General features: G+C 50.4%; 1 protein-coding gene across 3 annotated transcripts in view; it reads right to left on the bottom strand.

Annotated features, from left to right (window-relative positions):
- The window catches only part of Retn (retained), an 88,393-nt gene that overhangs the window by 25,135 nt on the left and 36,567 nt on the right, over window positions 1-26,691 (bottom strand). For all 3 annotated transcript variants that reach the window (XM_076764020.1, XM_076764022.1, XM_076764021.1), the window contains exon 4: window positions 947-1,019. In XM_076764020.1, coding sequence (XP_076620135.1) covers window positions 947-1,019 — 73 coding nt within the window. The remainder of the gene's footprint in view (window positions 1-946; window positions 1,020-26,691) is intronic.

The following is a 26,691-nucleotide window of genomic DNA, read 5'->3' as shown; positions in this document are numbered from 1 at the left end:
ATGACAACGAATTTCTCCGCTTATACGACCACGATCTACCCCCACTCGGCATCGGTGGCTCGGGCTAGTTTTCGACGTTATTTATAATTCAATAACCGAGTCCCGCCGACTCGTTTTTGTCGTATATCGAATTTTTGTTAATGAAAATTTTATACTTGGAACATCTTATGAACAAATTTAAAGAGAATTCTGTTTTCATCGAATCGTTTGTTCGAAAGAAGAGTGCATTTCTGTCGCAAAGCGTAGGCGGTCTGCGTAGGTTAAATCCGGAGATTCGTTTCGGGATTTGGAGGCGTCCCGGTGTTGGACGTCCACCGGATTATGACAAAATTGCAGGCCCGCTTGGAACGCGAATGCGTGCCAAGAGATCGTAATACGTCTTCGCCTCAACGATGGAGACAAATGCGAGGACGAGTTTGTTCGCGGACGGAACTCGGTGCGTCTGTCTTCGCGAGAGGATTCTTTCGCCAGTCGTCGAATCTGGCCTTGGACGTCGATCGGAACGATCAATATTTGCGGAATTAATTCCCACATATGATTCGCGGATCGGACGATAATAAACTGCGACGCGGAGATGGCTCGAGAAGAGCGGCGCATTAATGACCGCGGTCGTTCGCGTGTTTGCTTCCAAGAACGATACACCTTTTTATTGTTTGCCTTTCAAATTCAGCCGAGAATCTCGAGTGCCCGAAACCTTCGAGTTTGAAAAGAATTCTGATAGATTCCGACGAGCAGAGTGCAAGACTTTCCCGGTCACCGAAACTTTCTATATTAGTAGATTGTAACTCTCTCTTTGCGAAAATATACGATTATCAGAAACTCGATATTTTTCGAGTTCTCAACCTGCTTTCTTTCGTATTAACTAAAAATAGCTATTCCAAGTTTTGTTTTATATTTAAAATAAAATGTTGAAAGTACGCTGTAACAATGTCGCCGGAAGACTCACCTCGTTTCTGCATGTAACTGAAAAGATCGTCCAAGAACTCCTTCCTTTTCGGATCGTCGTTGATCTCGTACAGCTAAAAAAGCCAGAAGAGTAACGGTAAATACGTTGCGTCAAATGTCTCGGGACGTGTGTTTCTTTTCCGTCGAGCAAACACGGCGTTGCGATATCTCGCGATCGCCGGAACGTAGAAACGGAAAGAGAAAGAGAGCAACGCGTCGTCGATCCGATATAAAAATTGATCGTAGCGTTATCTCGCGACGATAGCGCGTCCCGTTTCTTCTCGCTGTTCCTGCCAGGAATAAAACGTTAGTCGGCGGGTCGGGCTAGTAAAAACAGGAGTGGAACAAGTATGCTCGTAGCGACAGGCAGATTAGTTAGCTCTGATTATTAATGATTCCGTTTAACCTGCCTCATAACCCGAAACCCAACCCCCTCCCCTCGACCGGACGAAAGCCAAACTCCCTTCGGGCTAGTGGTTCCGTATTATCATATTTGTTATGTACGATGTGCTATATCTAATCCAAGACCCTCTAATTGCTTTTATAATACGAGTTGCTTGCCCCTTTCGCCGACGAGCTTTCAGTCACCGGCGGTGCTCGTCGCTCGAACCATCTTTTATTCGTAGGAACGATTCAGACGGTACGATTATTTTAAGCGATTGCTCGAAGCATCGATTTTTCGTGCAATCGCACGTTCGACGAACGATCCGCGCTCTTTGTTCACTTTTCCGGCAGCGTTTCTGGTCATAGTTTCGAGATAAAGTACGCGAAACGTGAGGAATCGTACGATTCGCCGATTCACAGTTTTAGAAATTACGCGCGCCTACGTCATCGTGTTCGCGAAACAAGAAACAATAAAACTTTTGTCCGATACGAGGTGCTACCGGTATCGAACGTTTAGACGCGGCGAGTTACAATTTACGAACCGTCCCAACAGTAAAACAGTTAAAAACAGTGTTGTTCGCGCTCCTCGGCATCCTGGTAATCCTTTAAACGCACGCGTCTGCCGTCCTCGTTCGCCGCGCGTCGCTTTCCGACAACCCCTCTCTTCTCGTTCCTCTCGGCTCGTAGATTTGCTTCGACGATAAATTTCATTGAACGAAACGCGCTGCTGCCTCGTAACGCGGCCTCACGCGGGGTGAATAATAATTAATTTGCTGCCCGGTCCCGCCGCCGTTCATCCTGTCTAGTTCACGAGTGGCGGATCTTGCCGTCCACGAGCGAAAAGATGGATATTTTAGAGGGGAAACGGCCGAGGAAAGAGGAAAGCCTGTGTACGGATGTGCGTATCAATGGCGAATCTACGAACCTAGAGCCTCGTTTAAGATGAGCTTTATTACAAAAGAGTATTCGCTATCCGTGCATAAAAGGCGTATTTTTCATCGATTACCAAGATATGGAAGATCTCGCGATCATCAGCACCTACGATACGCAAATCGAAGAAGGTTCGACGGTTCGAAAAGCGATCGTTCTCCGAAATGGCCGCTATCGTGGCCCGCTTGTGCACGCATTCCATTCCGTTTTGATGGCAGCGGCCCAGCTCGATCTTATCCACCCTCTGCGCACCGTCGAAACGAGCCACTCGACAAACAAACGAACGAACGGACGAACGGATGGACGGCATTTCTCAAGGGCCATTTTGTACCACTTTCTCGTGTTTTTTCTTTGGTTGCGCGAGCGATGAGCTCGTTAGAGGTAGTCCGAGGGAGAGGACGGGGTAAAAGGTCGGAGCAAGAGAGACAAACGACGAGGACCGGGAGCGACAGAGAGGAAACAGAGTCCGAGGGTTCAGCCAGCGTATATTGATTGATCTACAGCTAAGCGGACTGACGGCAGCCACGTGAAGATCGGGTAGAACGGCTCCGTACTTTCTCTCTGTTGCTCCTGCTCGTTCTCTCGATCCTTTTCCTATCCTTCGCCTACCCGTAAAATAAAGAGAGTCCAACGGAATTTGCTCTCGATGATGCATGTTCCGCGGCCCCGCCCTCTCCTTCTCATCGACTGACGGGCTGTGAATAATAATTCCTGATACAGCCGACGTTGATCGGGTTACTTTCGTCCCTGTGAGCAAAGGAGGGACGCAACCCGCTTCGATGATCGATGTACGACTCTTCCCTGCTAGCGCCGCGTCCTCCGCGTCCTCCGTGTCTCTCGAGACGCGATGCGATTGCGTTTTTGTCGTCCAAACGATTAACGGTCATTAGCGGCCAATCGTCGCGTCGTTTATCCCGAGGATAGGGATACGCACGAGCAATAAGACTCGCCGTTGATCGGTCATTCGCGAATGACCATCCACTCTTCCAACGCCCACGTTCAAATCTTCTCCTCCATCGACGCGTAAAAACGCAAATCGAGATTTATTTATTCTAAAAGCAAAGAGAGAACATACACAAGTGTCTCCGATTCTCCAGAAACGTTGCTGTTCGTCGCTGTGAAATTCGCGGAAGACTGGAACGAACCCAGGGAGACGCCACGCGTTGTTACCTTTACGAGGAGTAATTATCGATGCGCGGCTCTTTCTGTCGTCTCTGAGATTCAGATAACCCGCTCTTCCGGCTGATAAGGAGCAACGATAACCGTGTCGAGCGTACCGTTGCAGCGATACCGAACCTCGTCGAGTGTTTGCACGGTGTCTTTGGCAGATTGCGATCGCAGTTACGGAAACGACCAGGGCGACGTACAAAAGAGCCGTCGAGGAGAGGTCTCGATCAAAATCTTACGACTTGGAACAAATGTCCCCGTGAGATTGGAAAGCTACGGTTGACGACAAGAAATTCCAAGAGACGACTCATTGTTGCAACCGAGTAAATGCTTCGTTTCGTTTTCGCACGGAAGGTGTACCCGTATGAGCACTTGCGCCCCCGCGAGTCGACGGGGTCGACTTCCGGCCGTAAAAGGTTTTATAAGGGCGCGTCGTGTCTCGAGCGAAACCGGAAACGGGTGCAGCCTTTAATAATGTACGGTGTCGAGGTTAAGAAGGTCGCTTCTTGGAACGTTCTATTCTACGCGCGAGCCCAATTTGCGTTCAATGAAAATTCAAGTGTAAACGAAAGAAATTACATTAGAAACAATGTCGTTTGCGTTTTCTCCGAAGGAAAAGGTCGCAGTTAGCGCAGGATATCAAGATCGCGCGTTATACGAGCGGCCGTAATGGCGGTGCTACTATAACCCGCTTCCAGGACATTAAAGATAACGCGGCAAATTATAATTATTACGATGCGAACAGAGTGTACGCACCTCTGCGTTACGCTCCTACGAGATCTTCGAAACGTAGGAAACATCGACTGTTCTTATTTCTTTTTTTATTACGTCGACACCATCGATTTCTCAGTGAGAACTTTTAGTGCCATTTTTTCTAAAAGAAATCTATATTCAGGTGTCCTGCAAACGTACTAAAATGTTGTCGCGCGTCGATTAAACACGGTTCTGGAAACAGCGTCGACCAAAGCGCGTTTCCGTTCGCGGAAACTCGACGAAAGCGTGCAACCAGTAAAATATCGAGGAACACGGATTGTTTGTACTACCGCCAAAGAAGCAATAAGCGTAACGCGGACCAGCCCCCTCGTATATCCGAAGGAAAGGTCGGAGGTTTCGTTTATATCGAGCTGGTTTTGTCTCCGGCCGGTTTCTCGCGCGAGCGATCACACAGGACGGAGATAATAGCGGCGGTCATTGCTGACAAATCGACAGGGAGCTCAATAATTGCGGTGCACGGGAAATGTGCAGTTCGACCAAGATTGCGAAGCCACGAATCTCCTTCCGATTCTTCTCCGATCTTCCTTGTTTCTATCCTATATCGAGATGGAACTAAGTAATATTTGCACAAGTTCGTGGAACCGAATAACTCGTTTGAAAGAGGCAAACGGAGACAAGGTACGCTGGTCGGCGCGGCGGCGGGGGAAGAAAGGCGGACACGGTCCATGGTTTCCCATTATCGGGACGAAATCAATCGGCTTTATTCCAGCGATATCGACGCGCGGAGAAAGAAGAAGCTCCCGTCCTTGGTCAGACTCTAATCCGAATGAGATTCTACTCGCGCGTTCATCCGCCTCCCTTTGACCGGTCGACAGGATGCCCAGGAAGAATCGGTCACGTTTTTCAAGCGATTCGGCCAAGTCTTGCGAAAAGCAGCTTCCCGCGTCGTTTCTTTATCCCCTCGCGACGATTACGAGCACGAGCTTCCAATCAGCTTCGAAGAATAACCTCGGTGCGTTCGATTGTCGTTTTCGTTCTTCGGGAATGAGGATCTACTTTCGGAGCCGACAATTTCTCCATTAAAGTTCCAGTCGTTTAATTAAAATCACCGTAGCGTGTTCACGGGCAGTAGATATTCAGGGAAACGGTCAGATTGAGATATTAAAAAACGAACCGATAACTCCTACGCGACGTCAACGATTCGAGCCACGATCCGGAAACCGGCCTGGAAACACAAATAAAGAGTCCGACGGCGACGAAGGAGGTCGTAGAGCATTTTTTTACGAGGCGAAGGGTATAAAATATAAGGAACGAAAAGGAGGTTGACGTTCGATGACGCCAGATGTCGGCGTTACAAAGAGCACCGGCGTAAAGAGCGAAGTTCGTGGTCCCTTGACGTCCTTCCACTCCCGTTCTCTCTCAGAGAGTCCCGATACAGACGGATTTTATGCCCGTAGCTGGAAATATTAAATCGCACCTAAGCACGTTTTATGTCGACCGCCTAATAATCTCCACAAACTGTTTCTCTCTTTCATCCCTGGTGCTCTCTCGTTCTACGCGATAGAGTCCGTCTTTTCGTCACTGTGCCTCGCCTGAACCCCGTAACAACAGTTTCTCTCTTGATTCCCCGCAGCTCCTTCGTCCTGAGAATGATCGTTGGTGGTCGGTCCAGCTGTCTACGGGCAGTTTATAAACTCCCAGCGTTACGAACGTTTCGAAAAACCTGCAGTTTCTTTATTCTGTAACCCTTTCTCGCGACCTCCTTCTTCGATCGTTCCAACGGTCAGCAATTTATACCTTGGAACTGTACTTTAACGAGACAAGGACATTTAGCAGGGTATTCCATGGTTTAAATTTGCTAAATTTGGAGAAGAATTAATAGAGATTTATAGATTACGTTGCTATGACCAATTATGTGCCAAGAATAGTATCGCACGGATCGGTAATCGTGCGAGGAGGAAACTATGGACCGAAGGAAAGCTCGCGTCTGCCGGGTTCAAGAACCTGGGCGTGTTAACCGATGCGTTAATCGTCTCAGCTCCTTGATCGACGCGCCGCAGTTGGCGTCAAAGTACTGTGCATCCGCGAAACGTTGGCCAGCGGGACACTACAGGAGACAGAGGAAAGTATCAATCAGACCCGTCTTCCTTTCTACAATCTAATAAAGGCTAAAAATACCAAGGGTGTCCGAGTGGACGATTTACGATCGTGGAATTTAATTCGGTAGCACGTTCAATTTGATCGCGATATCGTCCGAGCAATTTGCACGGAAACAAATTATACGTGGAACGGATGCAACAGCGTAATTCTAGTTTGTTTCGTCGACGAATCAACGTCCGAGGAAGATCCACCGTAACGATCAACCGTAACCGTTGGATCTCCGGTGTGAGAAGGTACGAGCTCGTTGGTTCGGTTGCAATTTAGTTGCAAGGAAATTCGACTACGCCATTGGAGTGGGGGTTCGGGCGATCGAGAAGAATCGGCGAAGAGATAAAATTGCGCGGTGAAGATCGATTAACTCGGTGACGTTCGACGTAAAATACGGCTTCCAAATGGCGTACACGCGTAGGCCCAGGGTGTTTGCGTCCTTCTCGCGCGTTCGGAGCACCGATTCGCGTCTCCGGCGGGGCCGGGAGAATCGCACGAAACCGAGGCGAGGAAAAGAGGAGCTGGGGACGATAGAGGGAGAGGCAGAGGGGCCCACCTCGGTGCGGATCAAACGGAGCTGAGCTTCGATTATAATAAATCAAGACGTAAATAATGAAGGAACGGATGGGCCCGAAAGCGATGGGCCAGGGGGAGGATAAAAGAGGACGGAGAAACACGGCTGCAATCGAATTCTCGGTCCGCTCGCAACCGATGCTTCTCGTGGCCGTGTGCAACGCGAACGGGGCCTTGCAACGGCGATTAATGTTTCTACCCCGAGGGACCGTGATCTCTCTCTTCGTCACCCGCGGAACGAGTTCGATTTTATATCGTAATTTATTTCAATGGTCCGTGTAATGGGATTAATACTCGCAGCAGGCAAGTTGAAACTCTTAACTGTGAAAATTGACCGTCACGGTGATGTATTTTAGAATTTTTGGCGAAGATAGATGAGAAAGCAACGGAGAATTCGCGCTGGTTCTGCGAGCGAGGAAGTGATAGTCCCACGCAAAAGACAGCCGAAGCATTGTCTACGGCGACCACAGAATTACCTGGACTCGGCTATGGGAAGATTATGCGTCTGGCTTGAATCGCGTATCAGTGGAGGGAGAAAAGATCTACGGTTCGGGAAGGAGAGAAATACGGAGGGGAAGCTCTCTTATTAACGAGGAAACGAAACAACTCGCACCGCCGTGCTAATCGAACGAGCATACAGAACGCATAGTCGTTCCTGGCCGTCGTATCAACGGCCATCTTTGTTCCTCGTACCTCCGCGATTCTCGGCCGATGGGAATTTATCGAACCGTGAAAGCTTGCCCTCCGTATCCCGACGAAACGTTCGAAAATATGCTTTCTCGCGCGCGCATCGAGATCTAACGAGCGTACGTTTGACGATCGAATTAGAGAGTCGACGTGTCCCTCGGCGAGACGTTCAACGAACCCAGATTTTCGCCAGCAATTTGTCTCCTCGCGGCTGCATCGTGCATTCTGCGATCGATAGGACCGGAAACCTCGTCTCGACTCCAAGTTGGATCGAAATTCGAAATTGAGAAAGAAGCGAGCGAGAGTGCGGACTAGCGCGAAGGGAAACACGAAGGTGGCGGCGGTGGCGATCGAGGTGGCAGAGGCAGGGGGACCAAACGAGGGGACGGAAGGGGGAGGCGGGTGAAGACGACGGCCGGCGTCGGCAAGAGAAGGCAGTTAGCGCGTGTTTACACGACAGCGCTATGTAGCCGGCGACCTCACAGAACAGTCTCTCGAGCCGAGCGAAGTGAACGTTTCTATTTGTCCGAACACCTCTTTCCGTCTCTTTCGCGCCAACCGCCTACCCCCTACCAGTCTCGTCTGCCTCTATCTCGCTCCAGCTTTCTCCCTTCTTCCAAACTACCTCCTGCTCGACCCTTGAACGCATAATGACCCTCGGACCGGTAGACCGGGTTAACACTGTGGGGTCCGATCCGGTCCAAAGATTGATATTTAAATGCGGCCAATTATCCAGGTGCTGGTCCCTCGTTTCGATATCTCGCGAGATGCTGGTCCGCTAACAAGCGAGAGTCAGTCGGACGCGGCGTCAAGTCGATCGGTACCAACGCGTATCGCGTGCCAATGTCCGCTGTACGACGCTGGAAGAAACGATTTCACCCAGGATTTGCTTAAATCTTTTCTTCTCAGACATTGTCGCATTGTCTTAAAGTGTACCCAGCAATGGCATCTGCGTTCCGCGTGGAACCGGAAGCGTCGCGGATCCGCGAAGAAAGGATCGAGACGGTGCGGTGTACGGTATCCTTCGAGGCGGGTGTTCCTGGCGAAACGCAACACCGTCGGGACATTGTCCTGCGTGGGACAGAATCTCGGTCGTAAAAAGGCAAAGTCGATTCGATTTGGTCGAACGGCGTGGATCCTCGAAAACGTTGCCGCCCCGAGCACCCTTTTACGATTCGGATACGACATCTAAAAAGCGATGTTTACAGGGGCGACGCCGATGAGAACGTTTTTATTAATAATTTTTAGTGCGTCCTGCCGCTGGTCCTCGTAAAAGCCACCGGGTTGGCACTTTCGTAAGTCGGCTGCCTCTTGTAAAAGATATCCGCCCGGACGTTTGTTGACCATATCCATCGAAATTAGGAGGCCTACCGAGGCTCTTTACGAGATTTTAGACGAGTTTTACAACGACGTCCAGTCGCGCTCCCTCGGATACCGCGCCGTATCGCGGGATGATTAAACGATTACCGTAACGAAGAACGTTTAAGGCGTCGTTTAATCTTTATCGGTGCCTCTCGGCGTTCCAGCAACCGACTGGTTTTTCGGCTTCCACGCCGAGAAGAGAATTAATAAGCCCGCGTACGTGGAAGCCCGCGATGCTTGCCGTCCGCGAGGTTCAGTTGCTGACAAATTAGAGACTCGAACCGATTGAAAACGTCTTTACAGGCAACAGTAACCTTCCTCGATCATTTCCGAGACGTTTTATTCATTTTCAAAGATAGGGATCCGTGAAGGATTCATAAGAGTTACACGTACCCAGTTTGGTAGCCACTCGAACAACCGATTCACCGTAACCTTTTGATTTCAATACCAAGAGAGCGACGACTTGCCGCGTTTTCTTTCATCCGCGCCTCGACGCCTCTCATTTGTATGTCTGTACACCTATTAGTTGATATTTTTGAGGGATAAGTGGCGCGTAATATATTCCACCGCCTTCATTTGTCACGCGTTACGGTAGAGGTAGAGGGGAGTCGAGGCGACGCTGGCGCGTCGTCAAAGGGATTTCGAGAGTGTCGTATTGTTGAACGCGCTGAAAGGACGACGCGAGGAGGATAACCGTGATTCTTTCTGTAGATCGAAACCGTGCGGCGAAACGAGAACACCGTGGAATGAAAATTAATATCGTCGTTTTCGCTCTAACTGGCCGGTCCCTATCCACAAGAAACTATGTTTCCGATCGTTGACGCGAGCGTCAGGATATTAATTGGTTCTTCGGTGGAGGATCGGATTCTTGCCTGCGGAACGAAATCTCCCGGGACAAAAAACAGCCGAATATTTCAATAATCCAAGGAGAGGTCGAGCGGAGAAAGGGGATTCACCGAAAATCGTATCTGTCGAGCAAAAGTCTTCTATGTATCTTTTCGCCGCGTCGTTACGCGCGGCGATATTTTACCAGCCATAAAAAGACGATTAATCAGGTGTCGGTCGTTCCCTCTCGCTCTATTCCCGCGCCGATCGCCCGAACACGCTCGAGTCACGCACAATCCTAGCTCCGATCTTTTTATATTATATCATCATACCTGCCGCTCATTTGTTGGAAATAAAAGTCTCCCCCGGCCACGTCCCGCGCACCTTGGATCACTACCTGCGACTCAGGGACCAACACCTGCACGAAACGAGCCTAACACGAGCATCGAAAAACTTGTGCACACACGCTCGGGACCCCTAGTCTCCCTCTTTCTCCCTCTTCCTACTCATTCGACTCCTCTTCCGAGTTATGACGTGTTTAACATATAAATGAAAATCAGGCCTATAAAAGTTTAACGCCCGCGATTATCTCGCGGCTGCTCGACTTCCCCTACCCTCCTTCTTCACCCCTTGCCAAGCCGCTCATTTACACAGGCTGGCTCCCCCGGACCGACGAATCTATTTCGGCGTATTTCGTGCGCGCGGGTTGCACCGGCAAAACGAGACCACGATTCTCCGCTCGACGCGTACGTCGCTCCAGAGTTTCTCGATAAAGATCGATCGATCGATCGGTCGATATACGGCGTTCCCATGCTCGATACAGTGAAACCGCGCACGAAACACACAAGAGGGTCACTCTAATGCCTGGTGCCCATCGATAAGTTCACTCTCGAGAGTTAAAAGTTTCTATTTTTTAAAGCAGTTTTATTTTCGAAATATTTCAAATTTCCTTCTCCACCTATAGTTAACGCTATATTGACGAAATTTAACTGAACGAAGAGATTCGTGCGACGATTCTATCGACTCGATACTCCTTCGTTCGATAAAACGCTTCGAGCAGTCTACCGCGGAAATTCCTTTTAGAATCGCGTGTCTAGAAACGCACCTTGTCAAGCATGTTCGTGCAAGTCGAGCTGGAATTCTTCGTGGCGACGCTGCACGCTGGAATTTTGCTCCGAATATCCTTCAACGGCGCGTCGAACAGCCCCGAATCCTCAAGTCCCATCGAATAAGATAACTACATTGACGCACTACGAATTTTTCACAGACTATCACACACTACTACCGTCCCACTCGCCACACGTGTTTTTTCTTTTGCCACCAGAAGTCCAAGTGTTCCTTTAAAAGATCGTGCTAGGAAAAACGTAACCTCGTTGCGAGGCCGACCAAATGAAAACTAGCCTCTCGAACAACCCAGCTTGGAGGTTTTTCGTGGCCTTTCGTGATGCGGCTGTCTCTCTTTCTCCGTCGCGAACCCTCGACACTTTTCCGTCTCGCTTCGTATGGGGCAGTTTCCTCGGTCCGCATCCCCACCAAGCTGTACCACCCTCTGTTTTATCTCGACACGCCCGAAATTCGTGCAGGAAACGTTCGTCGCCTATCGTTCTCTTGTTGCTGTCTCTCGAGACACTAGTCGGTACCGATCTTGATCTTTCTCTCCATAATGTGTTTTTTCCGTTTTCAAGTTTTCGCAGTACTGGCTAGAATTTCTATTCGTTCTCCACAATAGCTAATAAAAAACAGAGATTCTGGTGGCCTTTCCAACGATCTCTGCTCGTCCCTAGGTGGAAATGGACCTTTATTCGCCGCGAGTACCGTAGTTGTCAGAGACGGGGTAGAAATATTCCGGTAACCGATGGACAGGGACCGGAGAGACAAAAGCGTTTCTTCCGCTGTTCGCCGGGTGTCTCCGTATACCTGACGATTTCTAATCCCTGTTAAGAGCCAATCTGGCCTCTTCCGTCAAAGAATTATCTTACCTGAGTGCAGGGAGCCGCTTCTACATAATTTATTGCTTCTGAATCTTAACATTGTTCTAAAATCGCCGATACGGACGACTAGTTCGAGGGTCGACGGAGGCCGGATTAAGGCGCACCTTCGTCCCGGCTTGACCGAAGGGACGACGGGCCTCGTCGAAAACGTAATTAATCAAGCTTAAACGCGGTCTAATGAGCCTGTACCGACCGACCGGACGGACGGACGGACGGACAGACGTCGTTCTACGAATCGACGATCTAATAGCGCCACGTCGTCGACCGAGCGAGCTTCGTAGAAACCCGTCGATCGAGTTTTCAGAGATCACTCTGTTGCAACGACGATGGTTGACCAATGGCCCGAATCGTATCGTGGTAAGATCGGATTAAACGAAAGTTGCGGGACCGAGTTTCCTTTCGTTTTTCACCGGTTTGCAGTACGATGAAAAGCGAACGATTTTCGCTCCCGGTCAGTCCAAGTTCTCCCGTAATAAAGGGAGGAACTGGTTACCGGAGACACCGAAGCGATTCCTGGTAGATGCGTGTCGGACGCGTTCGTGCTTAATTTTAGAATACCGGTACGCAGTTCCCTCGTCTTCCCTTTTCTCCGCTCCTGACCATTCTTTCACTCTCCGTCTCTCCGCGAGACGAGTGAATCTCGAGTGCTCTCGACGAGTGCATAAGCAAGCAAGCCTTAAGTAGGTAAGTACGAAAAATTGGGAGCCGAGTGCACGCGCGAGCGTCGCCGCTGCACGCATCCCGGCAACCAGTGACCGCGTTTCACCAACTTGAACCAATCACCAATATTCCTATCGAACCGACGTTAAACTTTCCTTTCGTTTCGTATTTCTCACGTTTCGTCAATAATTCGAAAATAATAAATGACGCCTTGGTTTTATATCAACAAGATTGGAAAATATTTCGAAGACAAGCACGTAGTACGTTTCATGCTGGAAGTACGCGTGGCAAATTTGGTCCGCTTATTATCAGCGCCAAGCGTAGTTGCTCGAAAGGGTTCGGCATAAATTTTTTATCGAACGCGGCAAAGATTTATCGGTCGTCGAGGTTTCCACGCGGCGCGATACGATCGACGGTCGCGCGGCGTGATTTATCATTCGCCGTGCTAGAATTCGACGCTTACGTTATTGCTCGCAGACAGTGCGACTTTCCTGTTATCGCGGATGATAGCACACGCACGGTAACCGCCGCGCTGTTTAAATCGGTTGGCGGACTGCCATCATTTGCGCCCACGCCTCGCCGTTCGCGGCCTTATTGGATTATCCGAAGCGAATCGTAAATCTCGCCCGGAGTTGCCAATTCGCGGACCCGTAAACACCCCCTCCTGCTCGCCGCGTGCAAAAAGACCGAAACCTCGCGATACCATTAATTCCTTTGGGCTCTTCTCACGCATCCTCCTTCCTCCTTATAAAAATACTGTCTGTACGCGAAAGGATTTTTTCTCCCGTTTACCTAATTATTATTAAGATTACAGCTTTTTAAATGCTTTAATCTCAAAGTTTTAAATTTTTACACTGTTTGTAAATTGAGCTTACGGAACTGTTTACGCAAAATATCTCTTGGATCGCTACGCAACGCGGTCAACGTCCTGTTCAGCGTTATTACGCGAAAACTTGGAGTCGTGCCTACAAAGAAAAGTCACCGGTCGTTATCTGCAAGAGAAAAGTTTCCGGGGATCTTCGAGTTGCTCGTCGAGAGTTGAAACCGAATGGACGGACTGGCGGGGCTACCGAGGATCCCGGAAACGGGCGTTAGAATAAGCATGTTCCAGTTGCAGAGTGAAAAATGGACGGGAGGATTCGTTGGGCCGTTCGGGCAATCGTTTTGTCTGGTCAAGCGTCTACTTACGTACCCCCACGGGCGAACTGGTCCGAGCGAATGGACATAAAAAGGGGCGCGGAGCAGTGGTCGTCGAAGGGGTGAAAAATAATAATTACTCGTTGTCGGTGCGCGTTGCGGTCGTCGCGGTGGTGAAACCGGGGCTTCGAAGGCGCGATTAGAAACGAGAGGAGCAAGTGCACGAAGAAGCGTCCGATGGAGGAAGGGAGGCCGGAGGAAGATTGTTCGAGCAAAGCGTTCGAAGCTACTCGAATGGTCGACCGACAAATACCGGGCCACAGGGAAGAAGGAGGAACAGGGGAGGAGGAAAAAGAGGAAGACGGAGAGATACGTGGGGAGGGTGAAGAGCGGAGGGTAGAGAGGGAGGAGAAGAAGCGATGGCGTGATAAATGATCAAGTATTTAACACTCTTTACGGATTAGCATATAAACTACGGGCAGTCCATAGATCTTCGTGGCAACGCATTAACGGACGAGGAGCAGACCACGGGGATGATCTCTCTCTTCTCCCCTCTTTTCGAGGCTCCCCGCACCTCGTCGAGCGTAAGCGATCTCTCTGCGGATCGACTCGGCGCGCGAGTTATTGTTTTGCGGTTCTTCCTACGTCCACCATCCACCGTCCACCATCCACCATCCACCATCCCCCCGTGCTGTCTTTCTCCTCGTTCTCCGTTCCCTCGCGTTTCTCTTCCTCGAGCCTCCGTGAGATTCAGCGAGAGAGTCGCGCCGCGGCGCGCACCACCGCGAAAAGCTCGTTAATTCGACGATAAAGAACGGGCCCTCGTTACGCGCGAGCGAGATACCTGTCGAGATAACGCTAGTCGAGGATTAGAGGGCGCACGGTCGGCCTCAAGGCGTAATTATTTTATCCTAATTGATATTTGTACCGATTAAGATCTCGCGGACAGTTATTTCCTGCCGTTTCGCAGACGGAACGAGATATCCCCTCGGTGGGTCAGAGCTCCGCCGACGGGGCGGGCGAGAAACTTGCCCGATTACCGTAATTGACGACAAAACGCGCGCTTGTTTATATCGTTTTACGAGGCGCGAACCGTACAACCCAGCGCGGCCCACGGAATAGATCATCGAACAAGATATAAAAATGCACGACGGGGTTTTGTGCACGCAGATCGATAGAACGATACGCGCGGGTTTGTCCTCAGAACGAGTCACTTCCGTCAAGAAGCGCTCGCGCCTCGAGGGAACCTCCTGGTGTCCGCAATTAAGTCCCGTGTTGGAGTTTATTTCCCTCGAGGTGCTGGGAATGCTCGACGAGGCGGTTCGACGATTCCCCCGCCCGAATCACTCCCTTCTGGGGGGAGAACGAGCCCCCTTAATCGGCTCCTAATAAACCGAGAAGAAGAAAATTACGTGGTTACACGGCGCAGATAAAAGCGAGATTCGCTGATTAATTGATTAGGGAGGCGCCAAAGTCCGCCCCGCGCATTATACCGGACCGTACCCCGTCATTAAGGGGCGCTCACGCACACACGCGACCAACTATCCCGCCACACCGACCCTATACGCATTCGTGAAAACGAGAACGAAACGCGCTCGATCTATCTACCTTAATGGCTTCATGAGCGTGCTTCCCCTCTGCCTTCTGGCTCTTCGCGACAACCCTACCGCGTCAATCTACAGCCCCGAAACCTTCCACTTCCGGTCACTGCAGCACGGGTACACGATCCTGATCCGTGTCGTTGATTGTCGCCCGACCGGTAATAAGCGAAAGATACCGTGGACGTGTCCCCGATAAAATTGCAAGATGCAACGACACTTTTAGCAAAACGATCGTCGTTCCGTTTTCCAAATCAGCAGAGGGCCAGGTTGTCGGATGTATTAAATGTACAAATAAGTTTCAGTTCTCTCGCTATAATCTATAATATTAATAGTTGGACGTGTGTCAGATGGCGGTGCGCCACGAGGCCGGACAGACGTCGTCTGGCAAATCAGCGAACACGACGATCCAAACGTTGGGATTTGTAACCGTGGAGAAAGCTTCGCGGGCAATGGAATCGAAACAAGCGAACAAGGCGAGGCGCGGAGAGCGGAAGGGTATGTTTCAGTTCGCTCGAGGACCCTACTAAATCGCTGAATGGTACCAAAGTCCGAATGTTTGCTCGCTGACGGAGGGGCCGCGCGAATTCTTGGTAGGCATAAAACCCGACTGATGTACGCCAACCGAGGCCAGATCAAAGACGCGGCTTTCAAACAATGTTAACGTGTTGCGCGTTCCGTCCAGCACGCCGCGTTCCACCACCTCTCTCGATTACCAACACCCGCCTCTCGTTCGCTCGCAATCGCCTCCAGCCTTTTCATACTGTCCACGATCACCGACAAAAGATGCTTCCGCGCTCCGCTAGAGAATAGAGACACTGGACCAAATGTATCAAACTTTATCGAGACTATATTGAGAAATAAAACATTAGCCGACACAAAGATATGCATTTGCAGCCAAGATTCGATCGAGCCAACAATTTCCACAGATGCTAATTGGTAAAACGAAAGAATGGCTTTTCCCTTCCGGATACGCAGAATTTTCGCGCGACTGTTTAGAAAGTCGCGAAAGGCCCGCGACGCTTCGTGCTCGAAACAATGCCCGCGGTGTGGCACTAACGAGTTGGTCTCTTGAGCGCGACCGCCCGGCTGACAATATTGTTTTGTCCGGAACTTGTCGGTGGTCACGAACCAACGTACGTACGTTCCCCGTCTGGACATTTATCGCTCCGTCAACCGCCGTCTACGCGCGTTCTGTTTCGCACCCTATACATAGTAGTTCAAAGTCTTGGCACGAGGGAGAGGATCGGAAACGCAATTACACGAGTAATGTAACCGGGGTTCCTTCTTATTGGATTGGTTAACTTGATAGGTGTGCAGTCGTTTGCAGCTCCGTCTGCCCCCAGTTATCATGATTCCATCCGTGCTTGCATCATCGACCGTATTTTAATTGTCGAATGTACGAATAGAATCTGGGGCCAACGACCCTCATAGGCGTCTGCAATGTTCCAAGAACCGTTGGAGTAGGAGAAAAATTCATCGTATTGCTATTTTACAGATATTTTTCGTTGCAAGAGAACAATGTCGAAACTAACGCGAATTAAATGAACTCGTGTATAGGTCGCTCGTCCGCACATTCTGTTTAGACAGGTTTTGCTCTTGAAACTAAGCCTCTCGGAGATCATATTCCACCCTGGAGCATATCGAGTTTTTCGATCTACGTGCTCCAACTTATTCGAACCGGCTTTGATGTGCTCGCGATTGGTTTCCCCGGGAGGAAAGGCTTTTCCAATAGGAACAGCGTCGAGTAACCATTCGATAAATGCGAATAACACGCGAATGCAGGTGTGGCACGCGACCGTCGCAAATTCACGCAACGGCAACGCACGCGTTCGATGCACGCGCGCATTATGGCTCGACAACATAGTGATCGTCTTTGTGGCTCGTGTCGCTGTGTAACGCGATATCGCGTTAAACCGTGCCCTTTCGCCCCTCCTGCTATTTCTTGCCGACTTTTTCTCTTCCACCCGCCGCGCATTTCGCGTGCCATTCTCCCTTTCTTCTTTCTCCTCCCGCTTCTTTTCTCGGAGAACGTTTAATGTGGGGGGGGGGGGGGCGACTTGCTCCGAAACGAGTTCCCAAAACACCCAGCCCTTTTGATTTCTGTGAAATTGCGAGACGCGAGTCTTCTCCGAAAACTCGAGAAATCATTGTTCGGAATGGACAAGTTTAAATATCACTTACGAGCGCGTACGCGACGTATTAACGTTATTAATGCGCCTATTTCGATCTGAAAAGATTAGTACTCCGAACAAACGGTAATATTTATAATAAAGGGGTCAAACGGGTTGTGAGATTTAATCGATCGAACCGCGAGTTTGACGCGTCTACGTTAGACGGTCTTAGTAATCATGATATACGCGCTCGTAGTATCGCGATGAAGTTTCGTAATCGCTACGCGTACCTCGTACGCCTAATTGAATTTGCGCGAGTAGTTGGAATAAGATAAATGTTAATTGCTCTATTTACAAATAACTTTATTTGAATGCGAGGCGAGAAGCGAGCGTTCGAGACTGTCTGAACGCATAGACGCGATGACTACGAACGATTGTACGGTACGGTGCATTTGTTACTCGAACTTTAACCCTCCGCTCGATCTATCTTTTTTTTCTTTATTAAAGGCACGTACAGGTTTATATGCCTTGCAATGGTGAGAAAAATAACGGCATTAGCTTCTAAACAGCATACCGCAACAGCTATAAACCTTTGTTTAGATTAATTTTGTTCAGTGAACAAATCAGTAAATAAGAATCAGAGATCTCGAAGAACAGGGTCCATCCGGTACTCGAATATCGAATTGGCGTGTCTTGGTAAATGTACGCGTGGCCGAAGCGTGCCAGTGGGAACACCTACCGGGTACGGAGAACGCGCTAACAATTTTAATAACATTATTAAGAGCGAAGCTGGAAAGCGGTCGTCGGTGTTCGCCGGTTTCCAAACGGCAAATTGGACAATTACAGCGCGATGCTCGAACCGGTCGGGTAATTCAGAACCGAGAAAGGTCCGTGAAGCGACCGAAAGCAGGAAAGATCGCATCGGTTTGTCCGAGGAGGGGTGCGTTTGATCGAAAGAGGAATCAACCTCGTGGGAAAGCACCGCGCGTCACCTCGGCAAAAGACGCCTCTTCGCCTTAATTGCCCCGAAATTGAGCTCGATTGTCAGGGGAGAGCGTGCGAGGAGGTCGACAATTTTCTCAAAACTCGCCAATTTGTCCGTCGATCGTTCACGCGATTCTGGATTGTCCAAAGAATGGAACCGCTCCGCAACGAAAAGGTGGCGTACGAAAACAGCGTCGCGATAGGGATCTCGAAACGGCGACGGAAAATTACGATCGACGCTCGAAGGCGTCGGTGTCCTCGATGCTTGGCACGCACGCACGCACGCTCGCTCGCTCGCTCGTTCGCGTATTCCGATCGAAAATGCGTTGGCGGACGAAAGGAGAATCGGATTATCCGAGGCTCGTGGGATCCGTTGGTCCACAGGACGGAAAACAAATGGTCGGCATTTGTCAACGCGGAAGCGAAGAATCGAAGAGTCCGGGGACAGGTTACGGGCAAAGATTTCGTTCCACGTACGCGCGGAGATTCATTGGACGTCAGAAGCGGGTACAGAGGGTTCGTTGAAAGCCAAGCCTGGCCGACAGTGGCATTCTTCCGCCCGATGACGGACGCACGGAACGAATTCATGCAGATGCAGAGAGACGGTTGGTTTTTCTCGCCGACTCGGACACAAGAAAAGGGCTCCTCCGAACCGTATTACGGATTCACCGAACGATCTTCGGACTCCGACCCATTATCGGTTCGTTAATAATATGCAGTCGAGACGCTAAATCACGGCACAAAGGATTGCGACGCGAGGTGGCGCGGGAGCCGGTGAATAGCCGACGGCCGCTCGGAGGATTTCAATTTGTCTCGATCGCCGCGACGCGAATATTAAGGAACCTGAGGAGATCGCGTTCCGCGACGCCGATTAGCGGACGAGCGCACTTCAAGGCCAAACGCGGAAACAACCAATCGCGAATACTTGCCTCGGAGACAAACGACGTCGACGACGACGACCACAACCAACTACCGACGCCAGAGTTCTCGATATCGATTCCTCTCGTTTCAAAGGCGTCGATAGATGCGATTTTCTTCGAAATATTATTTCCACGCATCGATCACCGCGCGGCAGGGTCGAAACTAGCGTCCAAGTAAATGAGATGTCGCTCAACCGCCTCGATAAAATCGCAAACAAGAGAGGAGGAGAAAGAACGAAACACGGTGGTTCGGCGACGTCGACGCGTACGCGGGCCCCAACACCGATCATTTTTCATCGTCGATCGCATTAATTACCATCGAGATAGTTCGATCGCTCGGCACGGTCGTTAAAAGCGATCGATTAAAGGGGGAGAGGTCACACTCGTCGACTGTTAATAGTATACGGTGCGCGTACGTTTAGCGCGATCGATTAAAGATACCGTAATGATTCCTCTCGTAACTTCTCGTCGCTGATATCGCGTCGATCCGTTCTCGAGGTACCCCGAGGAGAGACCGATCTCATTTATCATTTTGCATTGCAAATGCGGAACGCGCGCGGCGTACAGTCCCTCGAAAATTCCATTCGACGCACACCGAGCTAAACAACCACTTCAGCTATACAAAACACAAACAAACGCACACCCCTGAGAATCGTAAAATTTTCGTTCCCTGCTAACGACTACCTGGACATCGTAAAATAATAGTTTCACGCACGGGATTTCCCGTATTCGGTGCGAACTCTAGGAAAACGTATCTATTTGCTTGGCTCACTGTACGTATCGCTCTGGAATTTTTAACACACCACTTAGCGGTTACCCCTTACTGGATAATCAAAGGATCAAACTAATTGACAAATTGAGGAAACAGGGCTTTTCTCTTCCACTATCGATCAACCGATCATCCTTTAGAAATCTGCAGCAATTGTTTGTAACGGAATATACATATTTCCACGATAATCTCCTTTGGAGGTTGAAACTGCGTTAGAAAAAAAAAAGGGACCACAGAGTGATAAATTTGGAGTATTTTGGTGAGATAAATCGCGATTTCAAAGCGCGTTCCCCCTTTTGTCGGTGATATCATCGGTGTATCTTAACGGTACGCTTTAATCGTCGAAAGCACGAACGTGTTCCGAACAACTTCCAGCAAACGGACACGCAGGTGGAACGTATTGTCGCGCGACGCGTTCCAGATGCTCTTTTCGCGGACATTTTGTTGAATTGCACGATACACGGCGACAGTTTGTTTAGCGATAGAAACACGGTTTACGATCCGTGGTATCGATCGCGAAACGGAAGAGCCACGCACCGCAGAATCTATCATGGTCCAACCAGGCTAGCGAGTCGAGCAACCTAGCTCCGCGAGGAAGTTATGGCCGCTACATCCGCTTCCGTCCCACGCTCCTATATTTTCCTTTTCAGTCAGCTTTGCTCCTACTCGTTGCCCGATACTTAACGGTTTACGACGTACGATCTTATCAACCCCTCGATGGTATTTCTCGAGGGCCTGTGTTCGGCCCTTCCCTCGCCAGTAGGCGACCATGGTCGTCTCCTTCCAAACGAGAACGACCAGAGAAGAATTCTTCAAACGACCAAATCTTTTTACTCGACGTTACCGATTATCCGAAGGACCTTGTTGCGCTGAACCACGGTGAACATTCCTGCGGTAGGCGAGCACTTAAGGAGCTCGAAGCTTCTTGTTCGTCGGCCAGGCGATAAAAACTGCGTAAAGAGTCGATACTCGACCGATAATCCTTTATCGGTACTCCTACAACTTGTTCCACGAGGGAAACTGTTTTTCCTGGTGTTGTTTCCCGAGTTTACGTAGCTGCTCGCGAACGCTCTTCTCGAGCATTCTTAAATACGACGTGGAACGTTGTCTTGGAGGCAAAATAGACATCTGCCCAAGAGACCTAACAAAATATACATCCGATACTTGGACTATTATATATTCCCTTCGGCGGATCTAGCGTTATCGAAACCGAAATAAAATTAGAGAAGAGCGACGCGTAGAATGAAATAAGATGTTTACCGGGGACGCATTGCGCGGTAGATCAGCGCACGCGACGACGCGTCGCACGCTATCGCGGCCCGAACTGGAGGCGGAAGCAACGGTAGCACGACTCGTAACGTACCAACAACGCGAGAAACTCTTATTAGCGGCGAGCGAGTTTGTTCGAAGCTCGCGAGCGGGATCGCGGTACACGGTAGCGGGGAAAAACGCATGCGACAGGTGAAGAAACCGCAGGGGCGATCGAGCAGGGATACGGACGGAAAGACAGAACGAATCCGCAACGTCTAATTGCTTTTGCACTCGTAACTCTCGTGTCCGTTCGCGAAAAAGCAGTACAAACTCGGCGCGTGGTCGACGAAATTGCTCGGCTTGCACGGCTCGGCGCTCTCGTCGGCCCATTTATTGAGCAAACGGCGTACAAAGTGTGGCACGTGCTCCTCAGGACGGGGATGCCGCCCCCGGGGAAACGCGTACGCTCGATTGAACTCGATCCCGAGAATGATCCGGACTCATCGAACGCGCCAACCATGCTTTTAACAGGGTTACTTACTTTTACAACCCTTTTCTGCCGATCTTCTTTCTTTGCCACTCAACTTTTACTACTCCAGCGGCGTCCGCGCTTCAAGAAAGGTATCGATAGGCGCGTTTAACGAACCGTTCTGGATTAACGTAAAATCTATTCTACGGTCTACGATTGTTATGTATTCGGAGCAGTGTACGACACTGGACGCATTCGATTGAGTTTCTATGAAACGGGAACATCGTGTTCAGCGTCAGCCACCGGTAGCCAGAGGCGATAGATCGTAAAATGCGTCGCTAGCGAAAGATTGTTGTCGTCCTGGCAGGGATAGAAAAAGATGCTCGAAAAGATTATCGCATCGCAAGCTGGGACGAACGTGCGCGACAAAACGAAACAACCGGTACCCAGAAAAAGCCGCCGGTAATACCGGATCCACCCTTTAAAATTCCGCAATCCTGCGCATTCTCCGAATCCCTGATTTATTTCCGAAGAAGATATCACTGTTGGCGGGAAAGCCATACCGTATTTCTCCGAAACGGACCGCGAAATAGCTCGGGTTGAACGAGTATTCCCCAGGAAACCACCCTTTCTATATATACGCCGTGCAGGCTGCCCTTGCTCCGATGGATAATCTTCGAAATACGGAAAGGACCGAGTTTCCCCATTTTCTTTCTAAAATTATCAAGAGCCCGAGACGCAACAATGCGACACGCGGCACGGAGCTGCAACGATGCATGTGGAGCGCAGCGGTCGGTCGGCACCGAGTTCTCCTAAAATTATCTCGTTCGTAGTATCGGCATCCCGTTTTACTAGACGCTTCGACGTATCTCAGCGTTCGTCGGGTCGCGTGCCGTCACCGGGAACTGTTCGATGATGGTCCCGTCTCTCTACCGTTTTTTCCGTTGCATTCTAGTTTCCTGGTCGGGCGATCGTGTCGTCTCGCTCGCGTCTGCTTCCTAACACCGTCTGGAAACGACCCTGGCCCCTTGCAGCTGCGAGCTACCGCGGCAGCTCGTAACTCTTCTCTGCGAGAGGACGGTAATTTAAAACGTACTATTGCGTCCGCACATGGAAAAGCCGCTAACTGCGCTCGTAACGACCAGACAAACGCTGGTGCCGCGACGCGTCGTCGCACGCTTCTGCGTTCCGCGACCTACGCTTCGATCGCCCATCCAAATTTCACAGTTGAATATTGCGCCGACAGGAGACCCAGAACCAACCGGAGCGCGGGAATTTATAGACTGTTATCTGCTCCGCAGCCGCTGTCGCTTAATTTCGATCTGCAAACTATAATAGAAACGAAATTCGACTCGACGTATACCAAACACTTTTCTCCCCGGCATCTTTTGCATTTAAATCCGGTTTGGATGCGCGTAGCAATCGATAGCGTGCGAGACGAGGTTAACCGAGAGATCGTGCGACGCGTACCTAGGATTCAATTCCCTGGTACAGAACGAGTTGTTTGCCGAGGAGGTCGGTTTTTGCTCGCCCACCGCGTAACACCCCCGTAACGCCGCCGCTTTCATTTAGAGTCTAGACGCGTCCCCGGGGCCGGGTTCCCGGTATCTCTGATATTTATAATCGCGAAACTCGCCTCGCATTAAAAGACCCGATTCTCGGATTAGCGGAAGCCAGTCCGGTCTTAGATCTCGTACGAGTAGACGACCGACACATGTCGTGTCAAAAGGCAGCGGCGCTCCTCCCCCTACGCTCGCTCTCTTTCGCTTTATTCCCGACGTCCTTCCGATCCCTCTGCCCCTCGACACGACATCCAGTTTCTTGCGCCACTCGATCTCTGCTTCCCATTTTCCGTTCTCCGCTTTCAAACGTTCCTTAAATATACCGAACATCATTTTCCGAGTCCGAATCAGTGACGATTCTTAAAACGAACCCGAAACGCGATTCGTAAGACGAACGTTTCTATCCCTCCCAACTGGGGGGACCTCCTTCGAGCCAACGAAGCGTCACGGATATTTGAAATATGTACACGAATGTCGGTCGACTGTATATATCCCAGGGACCCGATATTATTTCAATGAAATTGCGCCCGCGTCCGACGCGAATTTCTCGCGACTGCAAGGTGATGCGTGTCGCTGGTGTGCACCGGTCCTAAGTCACGCGCGTCGCCGCTGGTACACGCGTGGACGACTAATGCGAACGAACGTCGTCGCGGATAGCGCAATTAAGCAAATGACGCGTCCCACGCGCGCCTTTCCTTCTCCTTGTCCTTTTCGCGCGCGATTTCCTACGTCGGCCGCGCGACAACGGATCCTCCGTTCTTTTCCATGCCGCGGTGCGACGCGCTCTCGCGCCGAAATTAATTTCGTTCGAGTACACGTTCAACGACGGAGACAGACCGGAATAATTCAATAACAAACACCGACGACCCCAATACACGCGACAAAATTTGACAGCCGGACAACACCGTCGGTGTTTTTTCGACAGCTGTGCGGCCTGATTAAGGGCACGTTGTCGCCGATTATGTATAATTTGCGGCAAGAGGTGTCAATGCCCGAGTCGTGTCACCTTTTGCGGAATTCCGAGTCCGCGGAAAAGAAGACAATTACGCCGTTTAAATGACGGCCCGTTTAAGCGCGCGTATGTGCACCTTCTTTCCTTTGGTGCACATTTCCCGGACGAACAAAGCCGTTGGCGACACCTGCAATCACGGAAGTAACGCCGCTGAAAGATCACACGGTTCGATAGCGCCGGCGGAGACAACGATGCGACGCTTATTATACCTACGCGGAACGGCGAGCAAATTTTTGACAAAAACCGTTTCCTGTCGCGCGCGCGGCACCTCGTGTCGCCTTATCGATGCGGAGGACGGCTTTGGAAATTCCGTCGCCGGTGTCAGCAGCGGGCGTCGTTTCCGCGATAGAGATCTGCGCTTCTGGGATACATCGACGATGAAAATTGCGCGGAGTATCTGTTTGAACGGGGAAAGAGTTTGTTCGGCGAGAAATTGTCCTGAAAACTCGAGAGTCGAATAATCGGTGAGATTTTAATGACCTTTCGGTCTTGTTGCGCGCATTCCATCCCGTACGCGCGGCGCGGCGCGGCGTCTCGAAAGAGTCAGCGGCATCGAGACGCGTCCATTCACTGTTCGCCGGAAGACAAATTACGGGAGGATTGATACAGCTACCACGCGGCGGGAAGAGAGCGGAACGATCTGTAATAGTCGCGCACGAGTAGGAAAGAAAATCGTCTGACAAAGAACGATCGGAGATAATCTCCTTTTGTGACCGCGGCTTGAATCGCGAGACACCTTTGTGCCCGCTGGGACACGAACGAGCCGTAAAAAAAGAAACAAGATTCCGACATTTGTCTCCTCTTTCCGCACGGATGAACGAATGAACGCAGAGGGGCGGAGGTGAGGCGATATTTTACATACATACGAACACGCTCGGTTACACGGTTTCAGCCATTCAGCCGTGTGTGCGTGTGGAGATACGCCGGGGAGACGTACGCACGAATGTAAACCGTGAATGAATACGGCCGACACTTGCACCCACATGATTCATTGAAATTCAAATGATATCTCCGACGACTCTCTCTCCTCCTGGACCAGTCTGCGTCCAAGGGACGCGCCTGTGCGGCTGCTCGTGCGTCTGCGTGCCCGATAGGACGCAACGCGTCGCATCTTGTTGTCTGAGACCGGCTGACACCCCATGGAAACGCGCGTGCTTTACATATATGCTTATAAGATATTCATTATAATAGCGAGCACTCGGCCCGTGTAATATAATGCTGCTTTGGTATGCTAACCGGGGTCAAAATACAACTCTTCCGACGGTGTCGAGATTCGTGTCGGCCGTTTGTCCTTGGCGCGATGGAGACATCCCCGAATTCCAACGCTCACGCTTCCTACGCTGCCACCCTCTATCTCGACCTGCTACCAACGCACGTTGATAAGAAATGAAAAACAACTGCCCAAAATACTGTCTTACGAGCATCAAAATAGTCGAAAGCGATCAATGAACGAGTTATCTTTTGGAAATGCGGAGACGGAAGTTACGAGAACGCACCTCCTTTCGATTGGATACCGTCAACGAGCGTACGTGCGAAACCACGGAAAGCGTAGGTAGCTTAATAGCCATATTTACTACAGTCTCATCCAATTATTGGGTAAACACAAACAATTCGCGGGTCGATATAGCGGCTCTTTGGTTTTTCTTAGCGGGGAAACACCGACGCCGGCAGACCGTTTACGAGTAAGTGATGCAGGTGTTGTGCACGGCCTAAGTAGATTAGTCCGCCACGGTTCTCAAGCGTAGTCCGCGCGATCTTGGTTTTCCATGGTCTCGTTTAGGCTTCTTCGAGAAGCTCTGGGGTCGTTGTCGCCGAGGGATGAAGCTTCCGCGACGCGCCGCGCCGCGCCGCGCCGCGTCCTTTTGAAGGAACGCGCGCGCTCCCGAATGCAACAGAAAATAATTAACAAACCGTTGCACCGATGCGCGAGAAACGAAGGGTGGTACAATGGAACCACACACGCTCGGACAAATCCCTCTCTGCGAACGAGCTTTCGTTCAATGATCGTCCCGTTGCACCGTGCCGTAATTGCGCTTCTGCATGCACGGGCTTGCTAATTGATCGATAAGCGAGAATACGGAGATAATGACCGGCGGGAATTTCCGTGACTCTAAAAAAAAGTAAAGGAGAATCCGCGAGAAGGGTTATTAATCGACCGACGACTAATTGATACATCGTGACTCGAGCAAAGCGCTCTTTCTCCTCGCCTTGCAATATCGCGGTAATGTTTAGCAAAAATTCAGTACCCCGCAAATTAAATACTCGAGACACGAGCGCCGTCAACCACTCGCGTAGAAACGACGAATAAGGGAACGGTTACGAATTATAATATTGCTTTTGAGACTGGAACTAATCATTTTTCTCATTTTGCATCATTAATCTGTACCCGTGGCCGTTCGTCGCTCGTATTCCGCCATTCGACGATGCCGCAACCAACACCGCGTCCATTATAGATCAAAATTACGACACGCCATTTTGTTTGTTGCGCT

The sequence above is a fragment of the Colletes latitarsis genome, chromosome 4 (assembly GCF_051014445.1).
Source record: "Colletes latitarsis isolate SP2378_abdomen chromosome 4, iyColLati1, whole genome shotgun sequence".
Classification (NCBI taxonomy): domain Eukaryota; kingdom Metazoa; phylum Arthropoda; class Insecta; order Hymenoptera; family Colletidae; genus Colletes; species Colletes latitarsis.
Note: the sequence above shows the minus strand (reverse complement) of the source record. Positions and strands in the feature narration are given on the sequence as shown.